This window comes from Peromyscus californicus, unplaced genomic scaffold (assembly GCF_007827085.1).
Source record: "Peromyscus californicus insignis strain IS unplaced genomic scaffold, ASM782708v3 Scaffold_20__1_contigs__length_68692818, whole genome shotgun sequence".
NCBI classification, from domain to species: Eukaryota; Metazoa; Chordata; class Mammalia; order Rodentia; family Cricetidae; genus Peromyscus; species Peromyscus californicus.
The window spans coordinates 44,334,611-44,360,080 of record NW_026294503.1 but is presented as its reverse complement, the minus strand read 5'-3'; the positions used below and the strand labels follow the sequence as shown (position 1 = coordinate 44,360,080).

General features: G+C 46.8%; 2 protein-coding genes across 3 annotated transcripts in view; one reads left to right on the top strand and one right to left on the bottom strand.

Annotated features, from left to right (window-relative positions):
* Ddx17 (DEAD-box helicase 17) overlaps window positions 1-14,862 on the top strand; it is a 22,695-nt gene extending 7,833 nt beyond the window's left edge. Inside the window, exons 5-13 of one of the 2 annotated variants that reach the window (XM_052748354.1) lie at window positions 385-450; window positions 2,632-2,773; window positions 3,114-3,274; window positions 3,365-3,537; window positions 4,680-4,790; window positions 5,388-5,449; window positions 6,244-6,303; window positions 10,421-10,657; window positions 11,815-14,862. In XM_052748354.1, the coding sequence (XP_052604314.1) occupies window positions 385-450; window positions 2,632-2,773; window positions 3,114-3,274; window positions 3,365-3,537; window positions 4,680-4,790; window positions 5,388-5,449; window positions 6,244-6,303; window positions 10,421-10,657; window positions 11,815-12,329 (1,527 nt within the window). In that variant the 3' untranslated portion in view covers window positions 12,330-14,862. Of the gene's footprint in view, window positions 1-384; window positions 451-2,631; window positions 2,774-3,113; window positions 3,275-3,364; window positions 3,538-4,679; window positions 4,791-5,387; window positions 5,450-6,243; window positions 6,304-10,420; window positions 10,664-11,814 lie in introns of both variants that reach the window. The other variant, XM_052748353.1, reaches the window with a different exon arrangement.
* On the bottom strand, window positions 14,859-25,470 carry Kdelr3 (KDEL endoplasmic reticulum protein retention receptor 3). The gene is made up of 5 exons (XM_052748355.1): window positions 25,258-25,470; window positions 21,061-21,161; window positions 17,175-17,333; window positions 16,098-16,350; window positions 14,859-15,443 (listed from the first exon to the last, which is right to left on the bottom strand). The coding sequence occupies exons 1-5, from the start codon at window positions 25,346-25,348 to the stop codon at window positions 15,403-15,405; spliced, it is 645 nt and encodes a 214-aa protein (XP_052604315.1). The 5' UTR covers window positions 25,349-25,470; the 3' UTR covers window positions 14,859-15,402.

Below are 25,470 nucleotides of genomic sequence, written 5' to 3'. Positions count from 1 at the left end.
AGTACTGGGATTAAAGTTATGTGTCACCATGCCCAGCTGGCATTTTCTCAGTTCTTAAACTTAAATTAAAAAATACTATGTGCAAGCCTGGAATGGTGGGGCACACCTTTAATCCCAGCACTAGGGAGGCCAAGGCAGGCGGGTGGACCTCTGTGTTGGAGGCCAGTTTGGTCTATATAGTGAGTCATATAATGAGACACTGTCTCAAGGCTAAAAAATATGTGTGGTATTTCAGCTATGTGTTTTCATTGTACTTGAGTGTGGTAATGTGTTCTGTTTTTCCTCACTTTCTACTAGGGCTTTGTTTATTACTGATTTAAATTGGAACCCGTTAAGATAATGGCTTGGGTTTGTATAACATTGTTCATTCTCATTCCTCCTCAGTATTTGCTGCCTGCAATTGTTCATATAAACCACCAGCCATACTTGGAAAGAGGAGATGGCCCAATTGTAAGTGTTTGGTAATTTTTAAGAATAACTACTTCAAATGATAGTTTTAGGCACTGTGTGTAAAACCCAATTTAATTCTTTTTAAAAAATGTTTATGGGTATTTTGCCTGCATATGTGTCTGCATGTGTGTTGCCATGGAGGCCAGAAGAGGGTATTTAATCCCCTGGAACTGGAGTTACAGTTGTTACCTACAACGTGGTTGTTAGGAATTGAACCCAAGTCCTCTGGAAAGGGGGCTACTGCTCTTCATCATTCCAGTTCCTTCCCTAATTTAATTCTTAACCTTTTCCTCCATATGTAGAAGTGGTACTGGCCTGTCTTATTTGGAATTAAATGACTTAACCAAAGTTACACCAATATGAAATGACTGAATTTGAGGCATTCTTCCTCTTTTCTGTTTGTGGTTCTGGGTATTTAACTGGTGCCTTTGTGTGTGGTAGGCATATATCCCACCACTGAGCTTACCTCCCTGAACCTAGTCTTTGAACCAGTCTTTGCAACAAATTCAAGTACAAGTCTTTGTTTTAGGGTTTGTTTTTTTAGTACTGGGGGGCTGAATTTAGGGCCCGATGTATGCTAGGTAAGTATTCAACCCCTGGGCTATATCAACAGCTCTTAAACACAATTCTGAATTACTCATTTTTATTACTTTTGGTTATTTTTCTGTAGGGGATAAATTCAGGGGTCAACTTGTTAGGGTCAATTCTACCCACCATGTGGGTCTCAGGATTAGGTTGTCAAACTTGGGGGCAAGCCTTTTTATTTTTTACGTAGACTTGGCTGGCTTGGATCATCTTTCCTCAGCCTCCTGTGCTGGGATTAAAGATGTGCACCACCATCATCCCCCCCATACAAACATCTTACCTGACAGTGCTCCTAACTGCTGAGCCATGTCTCCAGCCTCCCCTACTTTTTAAATATTTTTTTTTGTTTGTTTTTTTGTTTTTTGAGACAGGGTTTCTCTGTGTAGCTTTGCGCCTTTTCCTGGATCTTGCTCTGTAGACCAGGCTGGCCTCGAACTCACAGAGATCCACCTGCCTCTGCCTCCCGAGTGCTGGGATTAAAGGCGTGCGCCACCACCGCCCAGCTATAATTTTTTTTTTTAAATTTATGTGCATTGGTGTTTTGCCTGCATGTATGTCTGTGAGTTAGGGTGTTGGATCCTCCAGAACTTGAATTACAGACAGTTGTGAGCTGTCATGTGGGTGCTGGGAATTGAACCAGGGTCCTATGGGAGAGCAGCCAGTGTTCTTAACCAGTGAGCCATCTCTCCAAGCTCAACTTTTAACTTTTATCTGTATTTGCTGCTGATATTTATGGTTTGTTGTTTGGATTCCACTCCCCCCCCCCCCCCCAAACAGGGTTTCTCTTTAACAGTTCTGGCTGTCCCCGAACTTGCTTTGTGGACCAGGCTGGCCTCAATCTCACTCACAGAGATCTGCCTGCCTCTGTCTCCTGAGTGCTGGGATTAAAGATGTGTGCTACCACCACCTGACACATGGTTATTTTGTTTTGCTTTTTTTGTGTGTGTGTGTGTCAGGGTTTCTCTGTGTAGCTTTGGAGCCTGTCGTGGAACTTGTTCTGTAGACCAGGCTGGCCTCGAACTCACAGAGATCTGGCTGCCTCTGCCTCCCAAGTGCTGGGATTAAAGGCGTGTGCCACCACCACCTGGCCAACGTGGATATTTTTTAAGCCAATTGTTCAACTTGTGAGGTTAAATGTTGGTCATACAAAACTGGGTGTGATAGTGCATGTCTCCAATCCTAGCACTAGTAGATAGAAACAGGATCAGAAAGAACTTTAAAGGTCATCTTCAGCTACATAGTTAAGGGCCGGAGAATCTATATAAGACCCTTTATTCATTCATTCATTCATTCATTCATTCATGTATTTATTTGAAGTACATAGTACAACCTTAGGGGGTCATTTATACTTCACCTAATCATAATGCATCAGATTAACCCAAGTGGAGAGGATGTTGGTATCATTTCCATTTCTAAATGGTAAGTTATATTTTCTCATAAGCCAATGTGCTCCATTGCTCAAATAACTTGAGATGTGCTAATTAGACAATAAGAGGAAATTTAGACTTCCTGTTGGTTCTTAGGGTTGTTTGGGTGTTTTTGTTAAACTTGGGGTGGCTTTCTCACGTTCCCTTGCTTCCCCTCCCCTGGTTTCAGTGTCTAGTGCTGGCCCCTACGAGAGAACTTGCTCAGCAGGTGCAGCAGGTGGCTGATGATTATGGAAAGTGTTCTAGGTTGAAGAGCACATGCATTTATGGAGGTGCTCCTAAAGGTCCTCAAATTCGAGACTTGGAAAGAGGTAAGAAAAACTTTTTCATGCTTGCTAATTTCTGTAAATGAAATTGAACAAAACGGGTTCTTGTGAGAAAATTCAGTATTTTTAATAGTGTAGAAATTTTTGGGATGCAGTTCTATTAGCTATTTTGTTGGGGGCAAGCTTGTGGCTAGAGCTTAACCTCCTCTTTGTGAAGTTCTCTTTACATCATGCTTTCCAGATACTATTTAAGTTTAGCAACTGCTGTAACATTGAATACAGCCACCAGGGCTGGTGCCTCCTGGTTTCTGTGTACTGAGGTCTGGATACTTTATATCCAAAGCTGCTTCATGGGCTAGATCTTTGATTTAATTTTGCTTTCCAGGCGTTGAGATCTGCATAGCCACTCCCGGGCGCCTGATAGATTTCCTGGAATCGGGAAAGACAAACCTTCGCCGATGCACTTACCTTGTGTTGGATGAGGCTGACAGAATGCTTGATATGGGCTTCGAGCCGCAGATCCGTAAAATTGTTGACCAAATCCGGGTTCGTAAAGCTGACACTTCTTTGTTCTATTCATACCTATTTGACTGTGTAGAGTTCCTTAATCTAAAGGAAACCTTCATTTCCTGATAGCCTGACCGGCAGACACTGATGTGGAGTGCAACTTGGCCAAAGGAAGTAAGGCAGCTTGCAGAGGACTTCCTGCGTGATTACACCCAGATCAATGTGGGCAATCTGGAGTTGAGTGCCAACCACAACATCTTGCAGATTGTGGATGTCTGTATGGAAAGTGAAAAAGATCACAAGTATGAAAGGAGACTTCGTTATCCTGTTTTGATAAAATATTAAGTTTGGTTTATTTCTGAGGCAGGGCTGTACTAGATATCCTAAGGTTGCCCTCAAACTCCTGATCCCTCCTTCCTTAGCCTTCACAATGCTGAATTACAAGGTATACTATAACATAGCTGAAAAGGCCAGGATGTTTTTGAGGTTGAAACATTCTTTGGGTGTCATTCATTGGAGCATTGAAGTTAAATGCAATGGTCTTGGGTTGTTGGGTTTGGATCCAGGCTCTTGTTTAATGGCAGCTGTATAATTTTAAGGCAGGTTTAAGATTTGCTTCTCATGGTTCCATTTGTCATTTTTCAGATAGGTAGAATGTCAGTGCATCAGACCTGCTGGAAGCTAGAGGGAATTGGTGGGAATTGAGTTTTATTCATGGATCCTTGGCAGGCGTGGAGCTTGAGGTGTAGAGAAGATGACTTAGTTCCTGCCTCCCGCGTGTGCTAGATTTAAGGCATATGCCTCCACACTTCGTTTAGGTGTTGCTGGGGATTGAATCCAGGGCATCATGCATGCAGGGAAATAGTATAACAGCCAGAGTTAGTTTGTGTTCATGCACTGTGCTCATAAAGACAAGAAAATAGTCCAGATCCCCTGGTGCTGGAATTATAAGTGGTTGTGAGTCACTCATAGTGGATGCCCAGAGCTAGATTCAGTCCCTTCCATAAGAGCAAAGACTTAATCTTCAGCCCCTGAATTATTATTTCTTAAAAATACAGATGTATGTGCTTATTAAAGTATTTCTCAACAGGCTGGGTGTGATGGCAGGTGCTTTTAATCCCAGCACTCAGGAGGCAGTTTGAGACCAGCCTGGTCTACAGAGTGAGTTTCAGGACAGAGCTATACAGAGGAACTATGTCTCCTGCAAAACAAAAACCAAAAAAGTTAGGTTTTTTTTTTTTTTTTTTTTTTTCCTTTTTGGAAGAAAATATTCTTGTGTAGTTGAGGTTGACCCTTGAGTTCTTCATCCTGCTTCAGCCTCCTGAGGGATACTGGGATTGTAGGCATGTGCCACCACACTCTTAAGCTCTGGGAGTTAATAGCATCTGTGTGGTTGATGGAAGAACTTTACTGTGTGAGACTGCGTTGTTGGTCTTCTTTTCAGATTGATCCAACTGATGGAGGAAATCATGGCGGAAAAGGAAAATAAGACTATAATATTTGTGGAGACAAAGAGACGCTGTGATGACCTCACTCGAAGGATGCGCAGAGATGGGTGAGTGCAGCACCTTGATAGCTTTATACCAGCAGATCTCAACCTGTAGGGCATGACAGGGTTGGAGGGGCCGGGTAACCCTTTCACAGTGGTCAGACATCAGATATCCTGCATAGCAGATATGTTTGAAATTTATTATGTATATAGTGTTCTCCCTACGTGTATGCTGCAGGCCCGAAGAGGGCCCCAGATCTCATTACGGATGGTTGTGAGCCTCCATGTGGTTGCTGGGAACCAAACTCGGGACCCCTGGAAAGAACAGTCAGTGCTTTTAACCGCTCCGCCATCTCTCCAGCCCCGCATATCAGATATTTACATTATAATTCATAACGGTACCAAAATTACAGTTAATGAAGTAGCAACAAAATAATTTTATCGATGGGGGTCACCACAGGAACTGTATTAAAGGGTCGCTGCATTAGGAAGGTTGAGAACCACTACTGTGCTAAGGCTGGTACATGTGTGTATGCTATTTTAGCCTGATGTATAATTGTGTGAAACGAGAGCAGTCTTTTATTATGTAGCTTAAAGAACTTGATCAAAATTATGTACTAATACTTTTGTAAACATTTCTAATATATAATATTCTTCTGATAGTTGGCCAGCTATGTGTATCCATGGAGACAAGAGTCAACCAGAAAGAGATTGGGTACTTAATGGTAAGAATAAGACTAAGCATTTTCTTTTGAGATAGGATCTCACTATGTAGATCAGGCTGGCCTTGAACTCAGAAATCCACCTGCCTCTGCCTCCTAGGTGTTGCTGGGCCTAGCACAATACAGTTTTTTTGATACCTATCCTGCCTCTCCCCCTTCCCCATTTATAATGAACCAGATAATAGATTATTGGGGCTTTGTACACCAAACAGTGGGTTCAGTGATTTCTACACAAAAACGAGTGGTCGTAGACAGGACTGCAAACATGGCCTGATTGTATTCCCAGAAAGGTTTGTTTGCAGAAAGAAGTGTTGTACTCAATTTCATTTGGAGATGAAAGTTAACCGAACCCTGGGCATTTTGAGTACATCTCCAGAGTTCTTTAAAGTTTGTAATAATATAAATAAAAATAAAACTTTTCAAATGAAAAGGACTGGAGAGATGGCCCAGCCTGAAGAGCACACACTGCTCTTGGCGGACGGATCCTGCCACCTGTGTTGAGTGGCTCAAAACCACCTGTAATTTCCCTACAAAGGGATTCGATTGCCTCTGGCCTCTGAGCACCTACACTCAACATACACAGACACACAGTTTGAACATACTTAAAACACTTTTCTTTTTCTTAATTAAAATGAGTGTGCTGTGAGCTGTAGATAGGTATACAAAGCCAACGTTATGAAAGGCACGTATCTTGGGTGGGTGAGGGGAATGCTTTTTCTTCAGGTCATGTCTTCTGTGGATGTTCTTTATGGCCTCAGGTTCCTAACTTGGCACCTTTTCTCTTTCTAATTCTGCAGAGTTTCGATCTGGAAAGGCTCCTATCCTCATTGCCACAGACGTAGCCTCCCGTGGGCTAGGTTTGTATAGATAGGTGTCTCTGTTGATAGTTTGTGTATCTTTTGGTTTTAAAATGTTTTTGTCATGTCAAATTTAGAGTTGTATGTATATGAGTTTAGTCAAAAGAGAATATAAGTGTGATTTCCCCCTTGGAATTTTTTTTTTTAGCCTTTGTGGGTTTTTAATTTTTTATTTTGGGTTTTCTGCCATCATCCAACCCAACTCCCTGTTATTTTCAAAGTCTCGTTGGCTCCTGACAAACAGGCTTTGTTCTGCAGTAAGGCCTAGGCATGACTGTTCAAGTTATAGGGAGAGGAGACATTCCTTTACAGCTTCATTTCTTTTTGGTTTTGTTCAGTTTTCTGGCTGGATAGAAGGAGCCTAATTAAACCTAGCTTAGCAAAAGCTGGTTTCTTTAGTTTTTCCCTTATGCCAGTCTGTCTATTATAGATGCAAACGTGGAGGCCACTTCCCATGAATATTTACTAAAAAGGGTTTGATTACTCTGTACTGTAATGTCATTCTATTGAATATGCATTGCCTGGTGTTACTTGAGTAAAATGATGGGCAGTTCTTGCCTCTTACCCATCATTTGGCCATTGATGTGTTGTCTGTTTAAGAACTTAATCTGAAGATGTTCTTTGGGAGTTTGAACCCACGATTTAAGATACATACAAATAGCCTGTGATACTTTGGCTTATTGTTTTGAACTGAACAAGTCTGACCCAAAATGTTTACATTCATAAAGATTTTTTTCAGCTGGGTATAGTAATGCATGCCTTTGATCCCAGTGTTTGGGAGACAGAGGCAAGTGGTTTCTTTAGTTGGAGGCCAGCCTGGTGTGCATAGTGAGCTATAGAGCAGCTAGGGCTACATTGGGAGACACTGTCTCCACAAAAAGATTCTCACAGCTGGGCATGGTAGTATATGCCTGTAAATTCCAGCACTTGGAAGCCTTAGGCAGGAGAATCAATAGTTTGAGGCCAACCTAGGTTATATAGCAAGATCTTGTTTTCGAGAAGTGGGGGTCATGTCTATCGTGAGGAATCCATTATTGGTGTGTTTAATTCCTGTTGAGGAAGGTGAGAAGTACCAAGTTTCCCTGTGCAATTGAACATAGAATGCATAACAAGTATTGACTGCAGCAGTGATGGAGCTTTTTTATCCCTTCAACTCCTTCAGAGGTAGTGAGTGACCTGCAGCCGTGGGGGGGGGTTTCGCTTCCCTCTGAGGTCATGTCTGGGTCGGTGCCGTTAGAACTTGGGCCTGTTGGGAAAGGAGGCAGAAGCCTGAAAGCAGTTTATAGAAGCGCTTTCAGTGATGGTGGTTTTTTAAACAGGCTTGCTATGTGCTGGTAGCTTCTTTGTGCATCTTGCCTAGACAATTAAAATCTTTGTTCTATGTCCCCTTGCATATTTTAACAAAATCAATTGGCTGCCATTAGAATAACTTAGACTCTTCATCCCACCCTCCCTCATTCCGGTGAGGGGAGAGGGAAGGTACCTGAGTCTGTTTCTTGTTACTCAACATCAGTGCTTATTTTGGGCCCCTTTGTTTGCTGCCTTGTAAAAATCAAAAGGAGGGAGAAAACCCACCACAATGGCAGAATTCTGACCATGGTCCTACAAGATCCTGGAAAGTGAAGGCTTCTACCTCATAGACAGGGGTGCGATTTTCAGCTGAGTCACCAGGCCTTTTTTCACTTCTGTGGAGCGATGGTCTCTTAAATGATCCCTTCAGGTAAGTTCTTGGCCTCCCATAGTTTCATGATAGTCATCTGCAGGCGACCACTGTTCCCTTTCCACTGGGATATTTTTTATTTCGCTTTTTTTTCTTTTTCTTTTTTGTTTTAAACTACAGACTGTTGAACTAAAAGTATTGAATTGATTTTGTTTTGTTTTTTAGCAGAAGCTTTGATATCAGCTGCAGATCACTCAGTGCATGGCTGAGGCAGTCTCCATTGGCCCGAAGCCGCTCTAGATGAGCCTGCTGGCTAGTCTTAGATTCTCCCTCCCAGTTAGTGATTGGCGTTTCAGGCCACGGCCGAGGCTCTCCTAGCCATTGGCCGAAACATGGCACTTTGCATTTCTTACCCTGCTACAGCATCTTCTATAGACAGCAAGATAATATTGTGGCGGTGCACCAGTAGCCTCAGGGCAGCCTGGCCTGGGGAAAACAAACCAGACTCTGTGCTTGCTCTCAGGTGGCCTCAGTGAGCTTTGTGTACCCAGGACACCTTTCTAGTATGAAGACCTTGCACCGTGTCCACCCTTTATCGAGCCTCTCCAGAAGTACTCCCAGCTTTAGCATCTGGAGCCTGCCCAGTGCTTGCTGCTTGGAAAGCACACTCCTGTGCATCCAGCGCAGTCATTCAGCATGGTCTGTTGCCCATGGTCACTCAGTGGGAGTGACGGGGGCCATTATCCAAGCTCTGAAGATGTGCTTACGGAGTTAACCCCCACCCCAGCCCACCCCCACTCTTCCATCCTTGCCCTATAATATTTTTTCTTTGTGGCATCAACGACCCAAGCCGGAGACTCAAGCTGCCCCCTGTGATAAGTGCCTTCTCGTCTTTCTGGTGTGATTCAGGACTTTAGGGGTCAGTAAAGACTGAGGAGCCTTTATTGTAATAAGAAACAGACATAATGCCCCTACTTCACATGCCCCTAACAACAGCTGAATTTTTGTTTTTTAATCATCTCCCCTTTCCCCTGAAATTAATCCAGTCTGGGCAATAGATGCGTCTGACCCTTTGGATGTAACTTTTTTTTTTAATTTTTCTACAATCACCCCAATTACCTTGGGGAGGCGTTGGAGGACCTGAAATTTTTACCTGAACCCAGGTTCTCCGGCGCTTGGCAACCAAATGGGGCTACAGAGAAGCATCTAAGCCAGTTCACAGAGCGAGCGTGTGTGGGGACTTCTCACTGCCACGGACCCTTGATGCATGCTCCCCGCGCTCCAGTGGTCCCGTGTCAGAAGGCGGAGTTTTCGAAAGGAGGCCGCCAAATATAAAAGACAAAGAGACGGGATCGGCTGCAGCGGTTTCCCAAAGGAGGAGGGAGTGTGCATCGGTCTGGTAACAAACAGAGAATGTTTTTTAATTATTTCTATCACAGAAATCTGTGTTTTATCTAGGATATTTTCGGAATATTCTTTGTAAAATGCAGATTTTTTTCCACAAAAAATTAGGATTCTGTTATTAAATTTGTTTGTTAAGTAGGTTAAAAAACTACATTTAGCTGAAAGCATTACACTAACATTTACATAATTTTAAGTTTTAGGGGGTTACCCAGCCCATTTCCTAGCCGTGTACAGAATATTGAATGTGTGTCTCAAGGTTTCATGGTTTTCCCCACATTCTTTGGCTATTGAATCTCCAGGTCACGTAGACAATCTGATCATTGATGATACAAGTACTAAGTTTGCAATAACCTTGAGTTGAGTGGAAAAAAACCTCACTTGAGAAGCTGGGCTTGGTAGTACAGTGAAATTTTAGTGTAATGTGTTCTTGTGACTGCAAAGGGAAAGATAATGTGGGTGTTCAAGCAAAGCAAAAGAGGTGTGTACTTTGGCTTTGGTTTGCTTTTTAACTACACGAGCGAAAAAATCCTAACTGTATATATAGTCTGAGAATGTAGTGAGTAGCTGGAGTGCCTTTCCAGGTTGCTCTGTGACTGGTCTGAAGGTAAGTTGGTTGTTGTTGGTAGTCTGTGCCAGGCTTCTCCCAACAGAGTAGAAGTGATTTGGCCCTGCACTTTACTGGTGGTTACTGATTCCTTCTCCATCCCAGTTTTGAAAGGGGTGGGTGGCACTAGAGTGTGTCCGTCTGAACTCTGGTCTAGTGTAGCTCCTGTTGTTATACAGTCACAGAAGAGGCAGGAGTTTGGGGATTAAATGGGACTCCCTGGGATTATAGCAAATCCAGGCGCAGTGCCCGGTTATGTCCTGAGAGTCACTGATCCTCTTTTACTCTGTTGGGATGAGTCTCTTTTGTACCTGCTCAGAGTGGTTACTAACTTGGTCTTCTCTCCTCTTGCTGTCATCTGCATTCGTGCTCCCCACCTCTTGGCATTGTCCTTGACCTTCTCTTTCTCTGCCACATCAACTTACAACGGCTCACCATTGACTTGGAAGATGTGGAAGATGTCAAGTTTGTGATCAACTACGACTATCCAAACAGCTCAGAGGATTATGTTCACCGTATTGGCCGAACGGCCCGGAGCACCAACAAGGGCACTGCCTATACCTTCTTTACCCCGGGGAACCTAAAGCAGGCTAGAGAGCTGATCAAAGTGTTGGAAGAGGCCAATCAGGCTATCAATCCGAAATTGATGCAGCTGGTGGACCACAGAGGCGGTGGCGGCGGAGGGGGTAAGGGTAAGTCCTGGAATTTTCCAGGTACTACCAAGGACCCCTAATACTAATTGTGCCTGGTTTTTTGTTGGTTTTTTTTTTTTTTTTTTTTTTTTTTTTTTTCCATTTTGATCTGTGAAGGCTCTTGCTTGGAAGTCAGAGAATACTTAGTGGTTTTTTTGTGTGACATTGTCAGTCAGGAAGCACATTTTGTCATTATGCTGCTATTACTATTGTAGCCTGGTATGTGAGAATCTAAGACCCATTATTTAAATTTTGGGTCACATGCATATTCAAAATTAAACTAGTAGTACATTCCTGTAAATTTTTGGGGAGTGGGGGGTAACTCAAGAGGTTACTTTGTAACAGCCCTGGCTGTCCTATAACTTTCTCTGTAGATCAGGCTGACCTCAAACTCACGGAGCTACTTCTGCCTCTGCCCCTTTTCCCCCCAACTGCTAGGATCAAGTGTTTGTCACTATATCCAGCTGCCTAGAATTCTTGACACCTGGAGGTAAGGCCGGCTGTGACTCTTTTAGGGACAGATTGAGCTTCCTAGAACCTCTTAACAAATACATGTAAAGCTAAACTCTTGTTGCTTCTTGATACCTTTAAACTTCTTAATTTTATTAGGGTTTCAATTTTGCATGTGGAGAATTTGGTAATTTTTCATTTCATAACATAGTAAGCTGAGGCATATAGCTGGTGTACAGTTGTGAGGTACACTCAGCTCTGTTCTCCTGGCCAGATTGTTTTTGTGGTCTGGCAGTGGTGGTGCCCATCTTTAATCCCACCACTCAAGTGGAAGAGGCAGGCAGATCTCAAGTTCAAGGCCAGCCTGGTCTACATTGTGAGTTTCAGGACAGCCAGGGCTACACAGAAACCCTTTCTCATAAAGCCTGTTCCTGGTGGCACACGCCTTTAATCCCAGCACTTAGAAGGCAGAGGCAGGCGGATCTTTTGAGTTCGAGGACAGCCGGGGTTACACAGAGAAACCCTGTCTTGGAAAAACAAAAAAAAGATTGTTTCTGTTAACTCAAGAAGAGTCTAAAAGGCACCAAGTTGAGTGAAACATTAACTTAGAGACTAGACTTGTTGAATAGTTCTGTTCCCCTTTATGTTCAGTTTGTTTGGATCACATACTAGCATTAAAGATCCCTCTATCTTCCCACCAGGAGGTCGCTCTCGATACCGGACTACTTCTTCAGCCAACAACCCCAATCTGATGTATCAGGATGAGTGTGACCGGAGGCTTCGGGGGGTGAAGGACGGTGGCCGGAGAGATTCTACAAGCTACCGGGATCGCAGTGAGACCGATCGGGCCAGTTATGCTAACGGCAGTGGCTATGGAAGCCCGAATTCCGCCTTTGGGGCCCAAGCAGGCCAATACACCTATGCTCAAGGCACCTATGGGGCAGCAGCTGCTTACGGCACCAGTGGCTACACAGCCCAGGAGTATGCTGCTGGCACCTACGGGGCTAGTGGCACCACCTCAAGCGGGAGGAGCTCCCAGAGCTCCAGCCAGCAGTTCAGTGGTATAGGCCGCTCTGGGCAGCAGCCACAGCCACTGATGTCCCAGCAGTTTGCACAGCCTCCAGGAGCCACCAATATGATAGGCTACATGGGGCAGACTGCTTATCAGTACCCTCCTCCCCCTCCCCCCCCCCCCCCCCCCTCCTCCTTCTCGTAAATGAAGCTGCTTGGTGGAGTGACTCGTGCAGATTAATTCCATCTAAAGGAATACTGTCTATTCTTTTACCCTTCTAGCCCTTTGCATTTTTATTTTTTCTTTTTCCAACCATTGTGGTTTATCTTTTTTTAATGCAGATTAGTTAAAATTCACTGCCAGGTTTCTTCTGCCCACCCAAAAGATCCAGTCTGTAATAACAGATTTTGTAAGGGAAAAAATACATATATATATATATATATAACTATATATATATAAAACTGACTGGGAAAGATTAATTTCTTGCCCCGAATTAATGCATGTTGAGGATATTGAGCTATTTTTCATCTTAAAGGTATTAGGCATTTTTGTCGGAGCCTGTTTATTGGGAAGGAGGGTAGGGAAGGATGGATGGTCCCGCAGAAGATGGTGGCATCTGCTTCAGACTGTTCTCCTTCCTGGGAGAAGCCAAGAGGGACTTCCATGCGCATTGTCTGTCCATGGTGGGTTTTAAGTTACTGAAGTTAGATTACTCAGGCCTGCTGAAATTTAAGACAACCAGTCATTTTGGCTGATGGCTTATGACGTGCATTTGACAGTTAAAAAATTCCTAATTGGTTTTGACTTCTCCTGCAGTTATTAAAATATTAACCAGGTTAGTGTTGAGTTAGAAATTACATTTCTGAGTTCAAGCAATCTTTTTTAAGTTTAAAAAGTACAAGACATTGTTTTTGCTGGGTAGACTGGCATCTGGGTAGAGGCTGCCTGGTTTTTTTCCCCCCCATATAACAGGGAACATTTGAAAGTCAGTTTTCTAGCCAGATAGCCATCATGAGCCGTAAGCATCAGTGCTTAGCAGAAACTTCCTGAGCAGCTGAGTCTACGATGTAGAGAACACCTTTAGAAATGATGGAATCCAAATGGGCAGATCTTCCTCTTAAACTCGGTATTTTTAAAAGTAAGAATGACTCACGGGCTGCTCTACCCTCAGCCAGGCTCTCCTGAGCAGGACTGCTGAAGAGTTAGTCTCCACAGCCTGTTCTGTGGTACTCTTAGCAGATGGAGGCACTCATCCTCGGCGTCCCTTTGCACTCAGCTTTTCCAAGGTAGGTAGTGCTTTAGGAGGCACTCTGGAGGACTAGAGCCCACTCCACCTTACTCTCCAGTGCGAAGGTGGGTGCGTTTGTCTCCTCGTCCATTTGTTCAATGTTTTCTTACTGAAACTTCCAAGAGCAACAGATGCATCTGAAAGAATATTCTGCTCTTGTGTCACCTAAGAGGATAGGACAGTAGATGGCCCCAGTGCCTATAGTAGATCACAGTGGTGGGTGGGCGCTTTGTTTACTGTTACCTGTGCTGTTCATTCCCAGTACAGTTAAAGGGAGGAGGCCCCGGCCGGGCGGTGGTGGCGCACGCCTTTAATCCCAGCACTTGGGAGGCAGAGCCAGGCGGATCTCTGTGAGTTCGAGGCCAGCCTGGTCTACAGAGCGAGATCCAGGAAAGGCGCAAAGCTACACAGAGAAACCCTGTCTCGAAAAACCAAAAAAAAAAAAAAAAAAAAAAAAAAAAGGGAGGAGGCCCCACTGCATTCCTTGGCTGTACCCTCAAGAGTGCCCTGCTGCTTTCTAACAGTCTTAACGATACCCTTGAGGTTTCCTTCAGGAAGAGAAAAGGGGTGGTTTTGAGGGCTCTGAAAGTAGGATTCAGTGTGCGACATAACAGGTAGGTTGTCAGCATATGTTGGCTATACGCATGTGAACGCTTGGCATCCTTTTGTTTTCCTTCCTATCTCACAGAATGTTAAGCTAAGGGAGAATGGTGGGCACAGATGTGTGGCAACCCTCCTCTGTGCTTTGGAACCAAAGTGTGTGTCTGTCTCTCACCCTGCTAAAAGGAAGCAGTGTCTAACCAAGGACACTGACCAGCCGTTACAGAGAACTCTTTCTACAACCAAATTCAGATTTATTTATTAAGCATTATACCATGGGCTATCCTGTGGTACTGTGGCTCTTCAAAACGCCTCTTCTGTTAACGCCTCTGGGGATGAAGCAGTAGCACCTCTCCTCCCCACCAGAAGCATACTCCAGGTGAAATTAACACCTGGTTTCATATTTCATGAGCTCTTTTGGCCTGGGTACAGCAGAAAACTAGCAGTTTTCCTATTTAGTGCAAATGACTTCTGCCTCCTTGTCTGTCCTTTGGAGTTCTCAGGACAGGCGTAGGCAAACCCTTGAGCTGGGTTTATTGCCCTGGTGGTTAACTCACGTAGGGAAAGGGCTTCAGTATTAAGCTGTGGGCTGCTCCCCTACCCCTCCCAAACAATTCATTGTGCAGACTTCTCATCTAAAAGGTTGGTGGCTTTTGCTTGGGATCAGTGCTCTGCTAATGCCTTTTGCTGATCTCTCCACACATTCCTGTCATGGAGACTTGAATTGTAGGTGTGATGTTACGGCACAGGATGCTAAGAGCTGTTACTACTATTCTTAGTGTGTAAATTGTCCTTTTGATACCATCTTGTTTTCTTTTGTAGGTATAAATAAAAACAATTGACAATAAAGGTGTGAATTTTTATTACATTCAAACCTTACTAAGAGTTGAGGGTAATCTTAACATTTTGCTCCAAACAACAAATATTGGGAGTTGAATGACTAATTATCCTAGTTAGCACCTCAAACTGGGAGGGGAAAGTGGGGTTGGTGATGGGTCTTGGCACAGGAATGAGTCACACAGTGAGATGACATTGGTGTCCACCTAGGCTGGCAACTGGGATGAGTCTAAGATGCAGTGTGGAAGTGGGTTGTGTGATGACACACATCCAGGGTCTTCAAGTTCCGTGGCATGAGCCCTCCACTGTAGTCAAAGGAGCAAGGACATTCAAGGAGGAAGTATCTTGGAGCTCCTTATTTTCACTTGCCCATTGTAAGGGCTCACACTTGGGCAGTTGGACCAGGTATTGATGGTATATAAGTAGTCCTGCTGTTGATGGTAAGAGGAAGGTCTGCCAGTGCTTTGCTCAAATTCACACCAGCCATTTAAGTCACCAAGGAGAACAATCCAAATGATTTGCTCTGGGTGCCTTACAGTGTGGCCCATCTCTTCAAACTGGCATTGGTAGGCTTAGCTTCTTTCCTTTGAGGACTAGAACAAAGGGAAGGTGAAGTTACAGAATATACTAAGAATTGTTATCAACCCCCCCCCCCTCCTGTTTGAGAGTTTGACTGACCTGACTCCCTAGTGCTAAGATTAAAGGCACAATCCACAACTGTTGTCCCTTCAAAGTTGTCATCTGACAAGAGGAGGTTGCTGGAAGTTTTATTTCAGGTTAACCATGGCCTCCATGTCCCTCTGCCCCAGTTTTGGTTACTGGTGCTCCTTCCCTACATAGTTGTCGACTTAGTTGGCGTCAGTTCATCTCTGGTCCATTCCCATAGACTATCTTGATCTCTTCACACTGTGCTTAGCTGCCCTGACTACTCTGCCTGCATGGCAACTAACGGGTTGGCTGAAGTGAGTTCTTGGTGATGTACTAACAAACCCGTGAGACCTCGTGCGAACTTAGTTGGTTTGCATTTCAAGGTTTACGACTTTCTAAAGCCCGTTTTGGATCCTAGATGATTTTCTCAACCAGGTCTGTCAAAAGTCCTCTTCCAGTTCTCTTGTCTGTACACAAGTAGGATTCCCATTGGTTTGTGCCTCCCCCATCCAAATAAGCTCCAGAAGGGATGAGCCTTGACCCTGCCTCAGACCAGCTGGAGTACCACAGAGTATGTAATGACTTAGGACAGTGCCTACCTTTGGTCACATACAAGTAGAAGAAGTCACAGTAAAAGATGGTTTGTACTACTCCAGACACCACTGAGATCTGATCATAAAAATTCTCTGTCTGGTACCGCCAGATCCAGTTGGCTAGATAGAGTGCCCGATACAGCCCCAGGAAGAACAGGTAGTGAGTGGTGATGGTCTCAGCCTCTCCAGTCTTGCTGATCATGAAGAGCTGTGGCAGGATGGCCACCGACTCCAAATAGATGGAGAAAGTCCAGAGGACCTGTCAGAAGAGCAGAGAAGGCTGGGAGGGTCCATTGCTTGGGAGGACCCGTGTGTAGTGAACATTGAGAGAACAGTTGTTGGGCTCCTAGTGTAACAGTAACCCAAGGAAGGGCTGGGGTGACACACCCCTTTAAGAACTTGTTTGTGGCTTTCTGGTGTTGGGGACAGAAGCCAAGGGTCAGATGCGTGCTGGACAAGCACTCTTTCCCCATAGTGTCCCCAGCCCTGAACTTGAGTAGCTGTGCTTTTCCATCGCTGTCTATGGAAATACAAACTCAGGGATGGAATGAATGCCTGCTTGTTTTTAACAGTGCAAACATGTCCACAGCACAGTTTATAAACGACATAGTTTAAGCCACAGCATGTCAGGGGCCATGAGTGCCAGCAGAGGACCTCCAGACACTTTTTTTTTTTTTTTTTTTGGTTTTTCGAGACAGGGTTTCTCTGTGTAGCTTTGCGCCTTTCCTGGAACTCGCTTTGGAGACCAGGCTGGCCTCGAACTCACAGAGATCCGCCTGGCTCTGCCTCCCGAGTGCTGGGATTAAAGGCGTGCGCCACCACCGCCCGGCAACCTCCAGACACTCTTGAAGCTCAACCCTGATGAGTTAATAGTGGCCTGGACTGCTCTTGGGGACACAGGGTCCTAACAAGCAGGGTCACCACCTGCTTAACTGGAAAACAAGCAGGGTCACCACCTGCTTAACTGGAACCTCATGACTGAACAGATGTGCCCCTTACCGCTGTGAATGGTAAGAAATGGGCTTGCAGTAGGCAGGCTGAAGAGGGTGCTGGGAGGCACCCCTGCCTTGGGATCAGACTCACCTCCGTTGGTGCGTAACTGTAGTTGACCAGAAAGGAAAGGCCAATCACCGGGACCAGGAGGAACTCCAGCCGGAATGTGTCATTCTCGCTGTCAAACGTTTTCCGGAATTTCCAATAGATCATGTACACAGTGGCATAGGCGCAGAGAAGGAAGACCACCTAGGGAGGCGTGGGCGGCATGAAGTCTTGTTGGTTGGGTGGTTTTTTCAAGACAGGGTTTCTCTGTGTAGCTTTGGAGCCTGTCCTGGAACTTACTCTGTAGCCCAGGCTGACCTCGAACTCACAGAGATCCGCCTGCCTCTACCTCCTGAGTGCTGGGATTAAAAGTGTGTGCCACCACCGCCCAGCTTGAAATCGTTTCTTAATGCTCATGTTAAGCTGTGATATCTGTAACCCTGAGGAGCAACATGTTATTGTCCCCCAACATGTGTGCGCACGCATGTGATATGTTCCTGGGGCCCCTAGTCTTGTGGGCTGGAGGTCACTGGCTTCTCTAGTGTATCCTCAGGATCTTCTCTTTTGCAGGTCTGGACAGCCTTGGAATTTGCATTTCTAACAACTTCCCAGGTGGCACTAATGCTGCTTAGCTGGCACTAGACTACACTGGCATAGGGAACTCAATCACTTAAACGTCACTAGAATGACATGCTGTCACAATCTGTAGTGTGGGGGTCACATGCCCTGGGAAGACATATGAGTCTGTCTCCCCTACAAGAGGACACATGGGCAGGACCCTCCTCTGAATCCCCCAGCTCCTTACTCAGCACAGATTAGCGAGGGAGGGAATGCAGGAAGTGACGACCACCTTTCCATTCCATTCCAGACTAGACACCTCATCCTGCTACACAAGGCTGGGTCTGCAGAGGAATGAACTAAGCGGGTGAGGAGTCTAAGTAGGGGGGTGATGTTAAGACCCCAGATTCACACCATTCAAATGCTTCACAGGTGACAACATCTCCAGCCCCCACCCCTCCCCTGCTAGGAATGAGCTACTTGACTCGCAAAGAATCTCTCTGAGACAGAGAATTAATTCCCTTTGGTGCACCATATCATCTCTTGGAATCTTCACAGTTACCCTGTAAGATACAGATAAGACACTCCCATTCCACACATGAGCAGGTAGAACTGGGACTTCAGATATAATGCACTCAACCAAAACTACATTTCCAGAGTAGGCAGGAATCACGGGGGAGAATTTTCAGAAAGTCTTTGGGTCTTTTGTTTATTTGTTGTGGGGTTTTGCTTGTTTGTTTGTTTGTTTCGAGACAGGGTTTCTCTGTGTAGCCCTGGCTGTCCTGGAACTTGCTCTGTAGACCAGGCTGGTCTTGAACTCATAGAAATCGGCCTGCCTCTCCCCGCCTCCCCCAGTTCTGGGGTTAAAGGTGTGCACCACCATACCTATTTGTTTGGGTTTTTTTTTAAAGAGGTGTGTGTGTGTGTGCCACTTGAGATTTTGGATAAACTATCTAAAAAGAGCTTTCTCCAGATGGGTGATGGCGGCGCACACCTTTCATCCCAGTACTCAGAGGAGATCTCTGTGAGTTCAAGGCCAGCCTAGTCTACATAGTGAGTTCCAGGACAGCCAAGGCTATGTAGAGAGAACCTGTCTCAAAAACAAACAAACAAACAAACAAAACCAAAAACACTACCAACAACAAAAAGAGCTTTCTCCATAATCCCAGCATATGGGAAGCTGAGGCAGGATGATTTCAAGTTCAAGGCCAGCCTTTACTATGTGGTAAGATCCTGTTTCCAAACCAAGAGGAGGCTGAACTGGGCGGTGGTGGCGCGTGCCTTTAATCCCAGCACTTGGGAGGCAGAGGCAGGGGGATCTCTAAGTTCGAGGCCAGCCTGGGCTACAGAGTGAGTTCCAGGACAGGCTCCAAAGCTACACAGAGAAACCCTGTCTCAAAAAACTAAAAAAAAACAAACTAAAAAACAAAAACAAACAAACCAGGAGGCTGGAGAGAGGTGGTGAGTGCTTCCTGCTCTTGCAGAGAACCCAAGTTTGGTTCCCAGCACCCATATGGCAGCTAGCTCACAATGGGCTTTAACTCCAGTTTCAGGGAATCCAACACCACCTTCTGGCCTCTGTGGGCATTGCATACATGTGGTGCACATACATACAGGCAAACACTCATACACAGAAAATACAAGTAAACCATTAAAAACTAAAACAAGCCAGGTACAGTGACATACTCCTGTGATTGCAGCATGCAGGAGGCAGAGGCAGGTGGGTTTCTGTGAGTTCCAGGACCCCCAAGCCCACATAGTATGACCCCATCTTATTAAACAAACAAACAAGCAAAAAGCTTATCTAGCTGGTAGGTACCTTACTGGGCCACCAATACCCTTCTGCCTTAGGAGACACACACACACTTTGTAATGGAGAACAGATATGCTCATGACTAGCCACACAACTTACCAGGCCCACTGCCAAGTGAAAATGTGAGGCCCTTTGTTTATAACTAGGAATTTCAAGATGGCAACGGCAGAGGCATCAAGTAAGTGTGGGGCTCTGGCCGACAACTGTATAGTTTACATGCCCACGAGTCCTGGCCACCCCAAGGCTGTCGAGCAAAGAGTTACAAGGAGCCTAGGAATCCATGGACCTGCCAAGCCTGCCCTGGACTACTCACATCCAGATGTTAGGTAATAGGAATGTGCCTTTGCTAAAGTCACTCACGCTGTTAACATCTGAGCAGCTGTACCCCACTTTGCTGACTAGCAATCTGTTCTTATCTCTGATGTACCTGCCTCAAAGCCAGGAAGGTTGATGAGAATCTTCACCCCAAAAGCACCCAACCACAGCACAGAGATGAGGCATGGCGGTGGAACTGAGAAAACCAGTCTACACCTCCAAACCATAGCACCATCGAAGCCTTTGCTCCCTGTGGCTAACCTAAGCCACCTGGCACTCTGCCCAGTGCCCCCTGGCCTCTCTCCCTACAGCCATCCCACAGGGTTCCCACTGCCTCAGCCTCACACGGCTTCTCTCAAGAGGCCAGCCTGTTCCTGCCTCGAGGGCCCTGTGCCCTGGCTATGCGTTTTGTTTGGTACTCGTCCACTGATCTCAGGTCTGTCGCTTGTCACAAACACCTCGGTTAACTCCTCAGCACCTGCCCACGATCCCTGAGGTAGCTATGCAGTGATCCTCTATCAGATGACCCCTTCAAAACTTTTTAAAAAGTCGGATGTTAATACTTTGCTCAGCCCCCTCCACAACCAATGTTCTCATTTGTTTACGGTGTTCCCCGCAGGATCCATGAGTCTTGCACGTCTCCAAGTGCCTGGACAGCAGAGGCAGAACACACTTGCTGTAAGCCAAACCAAGTTCACCAAATGTCCAGGGTCCAATAAACAAATGTCTGAATTGTTTGTTAAACCATTCCGTGTTACGGCTAATTTTTAGGAAATGTTCAGTCCATGGTAGAGTGCTAGTATTTACATTTGTGTGTGTGTGTGTGTGTGTGTGTGTGTGTGTGTGTGTGTGTGTGTGTGTGCAGTGTCGGGTGTTCTTTTGAGACACTTGTCTCATTGTGTAGCCCTGGAACCAAGTATGTCGACCAGGCTGGCCTTGAACTTGCAGCACTCCTCCTGCTTCCCTGTTCTCCCAGGGCTGAGATTTCAGGAGTGCATCATGATACCTGCTTCACATTTAAGTATGTGACCTTGACGAATTTCATAGCCACCCCTCTGAGCTAAGTACAGGTACCACCTTGGCCCTGAGGGAACCAAACGTACAGAGGCCCGTACCTGAAAGGCCCTGGGCAGCAAGGCAGGTGTGAGAGCTCCACCCCTGGCCTGAAACTTCCCAAGACGGCAGCACCCCCCCAGTCCCCACCCCACCTCCACCCCACCCCCCACCCCCACCCCACGCTCTCACCTTCATGACTGTGTTGTAGATGGAGATGAAATTGGAGACGAGGTCCAGGTACCTGGTGGTGAAGACCAGAGCAAAAAGAACCTGGCTCTTCCCAGAGATGCCTGTGTGGGGTGAACAAGGGACCCTGAGAACACAGTCTTCAGGTGGCCACACAGGCGCCAGGTACGCCTGTCCCCGCCCCGCTCCAAGTCACTGGAGTTCTTCTGCCTCTCGTGGAGCTGTTGATCTGTCACCAAATAAAGATCTGAACGCTACGTTCCCAGTCACCCTGCGTGCGCCACCTTGGTGCTTCTCTGTGGAGGATGCGGGGGTAGTGTGAGTCGCCCCGGGTGGGGGTGTTGAGGCTGTTCTGTGTGCCACCCCCGGAGCTCCAGTGGCAACCCCAGAGCTCCATCCTGGGAGAACAAGGCACTGACTCCAGGTGCTGATTCACCGGGGAGACAGGCAGGCAGATGAAGACGCGGGCCAGCAGCACTCTGTATCCCAAAAGGCACAAATGTAAAAAGCCCTTTCCCGACTTACAATTATGCCTATTTTTACTCATTATAATACAAAAATCAGGGGTGCAACTCAGTGACTTGCCAAGCATGTACAAGGTCCTGGGTTCCGTCCCAACAGTGCAATTAGTAAACAATAAACACCAAATAGAGCATGCACAAGCAACCAAGCCTGAGTGCACAGACCTCGGGCCATTGCTCACTGTATGCGCCTGAGTGCATGACCCAGTGGTGCCTTGTTCTCCACGCTGTCTCTTTTTTCTTTCTCTCTTTTGAGACAGGGTCTTTCTGTGCAGTCCTGACTGGCATGGAGCTTGCTATAAAGAATAGGCTGGCTTGCCGGGCATGGTGGTGCTAGCCTTTAATCCCAACACTCGGGAGGCAGTGGCAGGCCTTTTGAGTTCAAGGCCAGCCAGGGCTATACAGTGAAACCATGTCTCAAAATTAATTAATTAATAATAATAATAATAATAATAATAATAATAATAAAAAGGGCTGGCCTCAAGCTTTTAGCAACTCTCCCTTCCTCTACCTTTTCAGTGCTGGGGTATAGGTGTGTACCACCACCTGCCCAGCTCCAAGGTCTGCCTGTCTGTCTTTCTTTTTAAAAAGGATTTATTTACTTTGAGAGACGGCTCAGTAGTTAAGAGCACTTACTGCTCTTGTAGAAGACTGGGGTTTGGTTCCCAGCCCCCACAAAGTGGCTCACACCTGCCTGTAACTCCAGTCTCCAGAGAACTGACGTCCTCCTCTGGCCCCCACCATCAAGGCAAGCAAACAGACTCAGGTACTCACACATACACAGAAAAGGGATACATAAATGTAATAAAATACTATTTCTTTTAGCTAGGTGTGGTGATGCACACCTTCAATCCCAGCACTCAGGAGGCCAAGTTGGGTGGATCTCTGTGAGTTCCAGTCCAGCTACAACCACATAGTGATAACATGTTTCAAAATATAAACAAAAAGTGTATGTGTGTGTGTGTGTGTGTGTGTGTGTGTGTGTGTGTGTGTGTGTAACACAAGTGTACCTGGTACCCTTGTAAGTACCTGGAACTGGAGTTACAGTTATAAGCCATGATGTAGGTGCTAGGAATTGAATCCAGGTCCTCCGCAAGAGCAATCAGTGCTCTAACCACTGATCCATCTTTCCAGCCCTGGCCCATGGTGTTTCTTGGCCTCCTTGGTCTATTCTTTCTTTATTTGAGTTAGAGTCTTGTTATATAGCTCAGAATGGCCTTGAACTTCCAATTCTCCTACCTAAGCCTCCCAAAGGTTATTTATTTACTTAGTATATGTTTGTAGTGTTTGTGTGTGCACACATGCCATGTATGGAGATCAGAGGACAGCTTTCATGGGATGGCTCCCTCCTTGCACCACGTGGATCAAACTCAGATGCTCAAACTTGACATGTCCCTTAACCCACCAGGCCATCTCACCTGCCCAATCTTTAGTATTTTGAGACAGTATCTCACATAGCCCAGGCTGGCCTCAAACTCTCTGTGTAGACAGAGTTGGCCCTGAGTTCCTAATTCTCTGCCACCACTTCCTGAGTGCTGGGATTACAGGCTAGTGCCATCACAACCAGCGCTGTCCTGGAACTCGCTCTGTAGACCAGGCTGGCCTCAAACTCACAGAGATCCTCCTGCCTCTGCCTCCTGAGGGCTGGGATTAAAGGTGTGCACCACCGCCGCCCGGCCTACTAGGGACTTTTAGATGAAAGTTTCAGAGTCCAGAGAGTTCCCTCGAGCTTTCATTCAGCGTCTACTAAGGTTGATGTCACACCTAGTGGCCATAAAGGTTCTCAAAAGAAGACAAGAACAAGGGCTAGACCTCTGTGCAGCGGTGCAGCACATAACTCCCTCACTCAGAATGCAGAGACAGAGGACTTAAGACACAAGGAGCTTTGTCTCTAAATAAATAAATAAATAGTCAGGCATGGTGGTGCACATCATTAATCCCAGCACTCGGGAGGCAGAGGCAGGAGGATCTCTGTGAGTTTGAGGCCAGCGTGGTCTATGGAGCGAGATCCAGGACAGCCAGGGCTGTTAATGCAGAAAAACCCTGTATCGAAAACCCACCACCACCACCACCAAACAAACAAACAAACAAATAAGGATTGGGTGTGTCCTAACGGCAGGGCACTTGCTTGGCACATACAAGGTTCCGGGTTCCATCTCCGGCACCAGAATAAATGATCAAAACAAACAGTGAAAGCTCTCTCGTCTTGATTCCACTCCCACCTCCCCCGTGTGCCCGCCTCACCTGCACCTTCCCTGCTGGGACCCTGAAGCAACAGGTAACCCTTTGCACTCCTCTGGCCACTGCTGGTGGTCATGGCGGTGGTGCCAAGGGCCAGGTACCTCTGTTTCCTTCTTCCCTGCCTTGCCTTTGTCAGTCTAACCATTCCCCTTCACAGTGCCCATGTCTCTGCAGCCAAGGTCAACTGACCTTACCCCTGGTCTCAAGAGCAGCTAAAATCACCGGCCGCCATCCCTCTCCTGGCTCCGGTAGCATCCTGCAGCTTTGCCTCCCCTTCTACGGCTCTACCTGTCTCTACCAAAACAGCAGCCCCCACCCATCCTGCCCATGACGCTCCCTGAAGCACGGGCACAGGTCCAGGTGACTTCCGTCTTGGGCCTCCAGCCTCCAGGTGCCCTGAGCCAGACTGTGAGTGACAGTCTCTCAGGAGGCTCCAGGCCCCTGTAACTTCCAGTTCACTGCAGAGCCACCGGATCCAACCTTACTCAGCCCAGTCCCTCTCCTATCCAGTCTCCCAGGTGACAGACATCTCAACCTCCATCTCTTGATGCAGGAGAGACCTGCTGTGCCTCGTCCTCTGTCTCTACATCTTCCATCTACATCTTCTGAATCGTCCATGGCTTCCTTAGTCCTGGATCCTGAGCACCTCTGGACCACCCTACCTTCTGGATTCCTCTCCCTCCTGTGTGTCCTTCCCAGGATATGCCCTATGCTCTGCGGCTTTTATGTGTCTGCACCGGTGTTCTCAACTCTGTATCCTGTTTCTGGGCACACACACTGCCCATCCTCTTCCTCCACGTAGCCCTCAGTTGTTCTCTGCTTCCTCAGCCCTGGTGGAGTCTGAGTTTACCCCAAAGCCCCCATCTGAATGCCTAACACAGGCAGGGACACAAGGGACAAAAGATGGCTGAAAGACAGTGTCCATTGCACCACGGGGGACTGCAATCATCAATCCAACCTGGAAACTTCTCCCAACCATAGCAAGGCAGCAAGGCAGCCAGACCTCTGGCCACACGGAGCCCCTCCAATATCTCCCATCTTCCCACAGGGCCAGCTCCAGCCCCCTGGGCCAGGCTGGGGTCACTAGCACGCAGGAAAAGGAAGACTCTCCCTGGGGAGTAGAAGGCGGGAGAGTGGAGGGAAAGACCCTAAGACTGGGGGTCTTCTAAATACGCACTCTTCCCTCCTAGTGAGGGGGAGGGTGGCCGCCCCCCCCAAGTCCTCGCCCAGTAGCAGTGGCACCGCCAGCTTGGAGTGGAGGATAGGGCGAGGGAGGTGCGGTAGCAGTATCCGTGGAGGCGGAAGCCAGGCTCCGGCAGAATCTCCCGGATCCTCGGGTGTCGAACAACTTCACTGAAGTCTTTGGAAGCGCGCGCGGTTCCCTCTGAGCCCGAGTCCCCACCCTGGTCCCGTCCCGCCCCGCCCGGGCGCCGCTCACCGGCGCAGCTCTTGGACCTCCAGATCTTCCCCAGGAGCAAGAACATGGCCAGGAGGTGGCTCAGGTCCCCGAGGATTCGGAACACATTCATGGTCCCGCCCGCCGCTTCCCGCGCCGCGTCGCGCGGAACTTCCAGGGAACTTTCTGGAGCGCCGAGCGAGCGCCGCCGCTGCCACGTCCCCGTCCCCGCGCCGCGCGGTGCCCCAGGCCGCT

Coding starts and splice junctions, on each gene's coding strand:
- Kdelr3 (XM_052748355.1), bottom strand. CDS start 25,348: ATGAATGTGTTCCGAATCCTCGGGGACCTGAGCCACCTCCTGGCCATG. Junction 17,334..21,060: donor TCTACAACACAGTCATGAAG/GTGAGAGCGTGG, acceptor ACGCCTCCCTAG/GTGGTCTTCCTTCTCTGCGC. Junction 15,444..16,097: donor CTACTTGTATGTGACCAAAG/GTAGGCACTGTC, acceptor CCTTTGTTCTAG/TCCTCAAAGGAAAGAAGCTA.